The following is a 5000-nucleotide window of genomic DNA, read 5'->3' as shown; positions in this document are numbered from 1 at the left end:
GGTACCTCTGTCTTTTCTGAAGCCACATTGCGTCTCTGGTAAGGCGGGTTTTTTTTTAAGTGATTAGCCAGTCTTGCGAGCATGACTCGAGCAAAAACTTTCCCTGTGGTGAACAGCAAAGATGTGCCTCGTCTGTTTCCACGAAGTGACTAGTCACCTTTCTTCTTATAAATGGTGATTATGTTAACATTTTTCCACCCTTTGGGGACGTTTTTGGTTGTCCACACGGCTAACACCATTTGGTGGATTTGTTGGTGGAGAACATGTCCGCTATTCTTTTTTTTTTTTTTAGAATTTCGGAGGACAAGTAACCTGGACCTGCGCTTTTGTTGATCTTTAGACCTTTTATGGCTCGTAGTGTAATCGTAAATACTGGAATAGTGTTGAGTGCTGTTATTGTGAGTAGCTCTGGTAAATACTGGAATAGTGTTGAGTTCTGTTATTGTGAGTAGCTCTGGTAAATACTGGAATAGTGTTGAGTGCTGTTATTGTGAGTAGCTCTGGTATTTGTTTCAGGATGTTAGGTTCAATGGGTTCTTTTGGTTGAGAAGATTGTCAAAGTGCTCAGCCCATCTATTAAGAGTTTGTTTCTTTTGAGTACGTAATCTATGTTATGATGATGAAAGGTCTTGATGATAGTTTGGTTATTAGAGTGTATCTGCATCTTTGACGGATTACAATTGCCTACTGGCAGTTAAAATATATGAGTGTATAATGTATAACTAATGTATGAGTGTATAATGTATAACTAATGTATAACTAGAGTATGTCAGAAAAAGTACCATGGGAGGACAAAGTCTTTACTGGTACGACGTTTACTCACGCAAACTTGACCAAGTTCCTAGATTAAGTTCGAACGAAAGAAACGTTGTACTATACTGCGTTTCCTGGATTGCTCGTCAGCAGGCAGTTGCATCTCAAATATCAAAATGTTAAGGCCCCCTTCTTGACGCTCTGCCACGGTGGTGACTTGTTGGCTCAAAAGAATGCCCTGGTTTGCCTCCGCAGATCTAGCCATAACGACACACAAGGTGGGGTGGCCAAATTAGAAAGGTTACGTTTGAATAAGTGCAAAAAGTCGCCTTCATTGTGATGAAGAGGTCCTAGGGTTCCCGGTACTCAGTTGCTCGGCAAGTAAAATGGGTTCAGACACGCCCTTCGTGAAACTTCTGCCTGCCTACTTTGTGGAGACGTCGTCCAGATTCCACGGGCAGCTTTAAGTCTCCGCTAACCTCTGGTTCCAGTGGTTAATCCATACAAACACCCAGATGAAGTGAGAAAAACTATAACAGATATTTATTTTGATCAGCTGATTGTTTGATGTCTTTTGTTCTCTACCTCTTGAACTCTCACTTTTACTACTCTCTCTCTGTCTTTTACTTCTTCCACTATCTCTAACAATGCTTCTCTCTTTTCCACTCCTTCACCTCTCTCTAACAATGCTTCTCTCTTTTCCACTCCTTCACCTCTCTCTCTCTCTCTCTCTCTCTCTCTCTCTCTCTCTCTCTCTCCCTCCCTCCCCCCCCCCTCTCTCTCTCTCTCTCTCTCTCTCTCTCTCTCCCTCCCTCCCCCCCTCTCTCTCTCTCTCTCTCTCTCTCTCTCTCTCTCTCTCTCTCTCTCTCTCTCTCTCTCTCTCTCTCTCTCTCTCTGTCTGTCTTTCTCTCTCTCTCCCTCTGTCTTTCTCTTTCTCTCTCTCTAATGTTGCTGTTTGTGTGCCCGCAGCGTGATGTGGGATTCACTGAGCTTATGTCTCCTGGTGGCGGCGACGGCGGCAAGGACCGTTGTGGCGTTGCCCCAACAGGGATCCCCCGCATTTGACCCGGACGCGCAAAACTTCAATGTCGACGGTTCTTTCTGGTGGCTTCAGGGGCAGTCTTCTACAACTGAAAGGCCGGCGTGTCCTCAGGTGAGTCAAAATTCCTGTATACTGTAGCCACAGTCCCTGTGCAAAACTTAGGTTACCTAAGGTTGAGTCATGTTCTGTCATTTAGCACATTGTTTGCTTTCTCTATGTGTTCTCTTGGAGATTTCCATATTGTTAGTTGTGTTTCTTATAAAGAAAAAATATAACCGTGGAGTAATATTCCCAAAAGATTTCTTTTGCGAGTGTTTTCTCCAATATCCTCTATAGTTGTCCATTTCTTAGCACGATCACGCACACAGTCTTTCTTTTAAAGTCTATACACTATTATCACACAAAATACTCGACATGTCTGAACCAAGTGCAAAAAAAAAAAAAAAAAAAAAAGGTCACACTTGTGAGGGTATATCGCCCATGTTGCCATTGTAGAGGGAGCATCGCTGATGCGTATCACTGTACTGTGAGACTCAGTCAAGTCCAGTTACTTCCAGCATAATTCGGAACGTCAACTCCGGCTATATGTGGCGCGTTTCCATGATGGTCCCGCTCAGAGGGTTCCTGTCTCCACGAGAGAATACGACCCTCAATGGAGGAGACGAAGAAGGGGAGAGACGCCCACAGAATTCATGGCCGGGGCAAGCTGACCGAACCTTTCGAGAGTTATTTAAGAGTGGGATGGAAGGGTGACTGCATGGGAGCTTGCTCGGAGAGACCGTGGGGATTGGCGCCGGCGTGTGAGTGAAGTAACGCGTTCCCTGGCGTATGACCCCTATTGATGATGATGATCCTTGCAAATTGCACGAATCATTTGGGCCGTGAAATCCCTTCCCTTGTTGTGCTTCATGAAAAAAATCAACCCTGTTTGCATATCATCCCCTGGCTGAGGTCGAATGGTGTACAGGTCAGTTGCAATAGCCCTGTCTTATACACGACTATCATTTAATTTGTCCTACAGAGTTCTCTTCCCCTCTCACAAAAACCGATCCTACACGAACAGGTGGTCTGTGCTGGGTAGTCCATATTCCATGGTCCATACAGCAGCAGCATCTGTTAGGTAGAACATCCAATGGCCACCCACACCTCAGGGCAATAATATCTGTGGAATCCTTCTTGTTTAGATTAAAGCCTTTCTTCCTGATCGGTAGTGTTGTTAACCAATTGGACGCTACTTTTTCCTGTGACATGTCTAACTTTTCCGACCATTTGGGTGTCCGAAGTTATTCCTTGTAATTTTCTGATTTCATCTATGTTGACTCTACACTGTTAATCTTGTAACACAATGTTGTTTGTCAGAGATGAAGTGAGTCTTATCAAGTTTCGGACTTCTGTATTGGCAAGGTTCATCGGATTTGAGATGTCCAACCCTTCCATAGTGCCATAAGATTTTTTTTTCTTGGTGTAGATCAGTGGTTTCCAAACTATTTTATATGATTCCCCGTTTTTGCTTCCAACAGACCCACATCCCCCCACCCTTTTTATATTCTTATGAGACTGTATATATATATATATATATATATATATATATATATATATATATATATATATATACATCTATATATGTATATGTACATATATATATATATATGTATATATATATATGTATATGTACATATATATATGTATATATATATATATATATATATGTACATATACATATATATATATATATATATGTATATATATATATATACATGTACATATACATATATATATATATATATATGTATATATATATATATATTTCTATTTACATTTTTCTATTTATATCTTAATAGAAAACGGGTTGAGATGGCTGATAGAATTATACTTTGCACGTATGATACTTGCTCTTAGAATTATTTCATTATTCTTATTAAGCAATTATTTTTGGGCAGATCACTTTACGTCCCCTTGTAACCTTCTCGCGCCTCTCTTGGGGTTTGGGGGGGGGCGTCTCCTAGTTTGGGAACTACTGATCTAAATGGCATGCGGATGTTTTGTTCCATGCAGACCATTAATATTCTTAAGGAGTTAATTTCCACTATGTGTAATATTACTGTGTTGCTGGGAACCATGTTGGGAATACATGATTAATCTGGTTCCTCTGGCCATCTTAGGCTTTTCTTTCTGTTGACTATTTCTATCGTAACTCTTCTAAATACATTTATTTTCTTGTATGCTTCTCCTCTAATGTGTCTTATTTTGGGGGGCGAAGGTCATATGTATATCAATGGTAAATCCAATGTGATTATGTATTTGTTCATTAGCAAGCAATTTCCATTGAGGGTAGGTGAGGGTGAGGAGCTTACGCCAGGAGGCGCTGAATAGCTGCGGCCTAAGCCTTCACCTTTGCAATATTATGCGGTTAAACTAGGACTGCTGGGAATTGGAGAATAGAGCGGGCATCGAACCCACAACTAAGCAAATGCGAAACCGGGACGCTTCCGATGATGCCACCAGCACACATGTCCTTTTAAGGAGACAGCTGAATACTTCATTGGTTCGAGGCTGTCTAGGGTACGCAGTGTAACGGAAGCTTTCCAGGGGTATTACCATTCTGACATCCTATTTTGCATAAACACCCGCTCCAGTTCCTCGGGGCATGCCGAAGTGTTTTCCCGGGAACAACCCTCCAATTGTGGTGGCCCGTTATTATCACCCGGTTGTCTCCATATGGAAGTGGCTTGATGTTGAGTTACTGGTTTGGGTCTAGGTAGGTGACAAACGTGAAGAAGTCGAACAGTGTCGACGATAACGTTCTTGGTCTTCGAGATATATTAGTTTTGTGTTTACTTTACATCGTCTCTATGCCAGGAAGTTTGTTAGCAAGTGTCTTCTTATGTATGTACACATTCGAATTATTCGATTTAGTATTGGCTTCTGTAATAGCATATGTCATTTGGAAATGCCAAATTTTTTGTCTATATTCTTCCACCATTACTGCTCGTTCGGGCAGGGTATGGTATGAAATGAAAATGGAATGGAATTAAAGTGGGATGGAAAAAGAATTTAGGTGTGGAAAATGGAATAAGCTGGGATTGGATGGGGTTGAAGATTCTTAGAATAGGATAGAACGTTTTTCATATTCTTCCATTCATTCAGTTCATTTTGAAAATGAATTCAGTTGCAGCTCGCGTTTTTTCTAGTCACCAAAGGGCTG

At 41.4% G+C, this 5000-nt stretch overlaps 1 protein-coding gene across 1 annotated transcript in view; it reads left to right on the top strand.

Moving 5' to 3' along the window:
* Positions 1-5000, top strand: part of LOC143036451 (transmembrane protease serine 9-like) — a 43503-nt gene that overhangs the window by 11828 nt on the left and 26675 nt on the right. Inside the window, exon 2 of the mRNA XM_076203828.1 lies at positions 1723-1906. Coding sequence (XP_076059943.1) covers positions 1727-1906 — 180 coding nt within the window. The 5' untranslated portion in view covers positions 1723-1726. The remainder of the gene's footprint in view (positions 1-1722; positions 1907-5000) is intronic.

This window comes from Oratosquilla oratoria, chromosome 2 (assembly GCF_046742065.1).
Source record: "Oratosquilla oratoria isolate Oo_2021 chromosome 2, ASM4674206v1, whole genome shotgun sequence".
Taxonomy (NCBI): domain Eukaryota; kingdom Metazoa; phylum Arthropoda; class Malacostraca; order Stomatopoda; family Squillidae; genus Oratosquilla; species Oratosquilla oratoria.
Note: the sequence above shows the minus strand (reverse complement) of the source record. Positions and strands in the feature narration are given on the sequence as shown.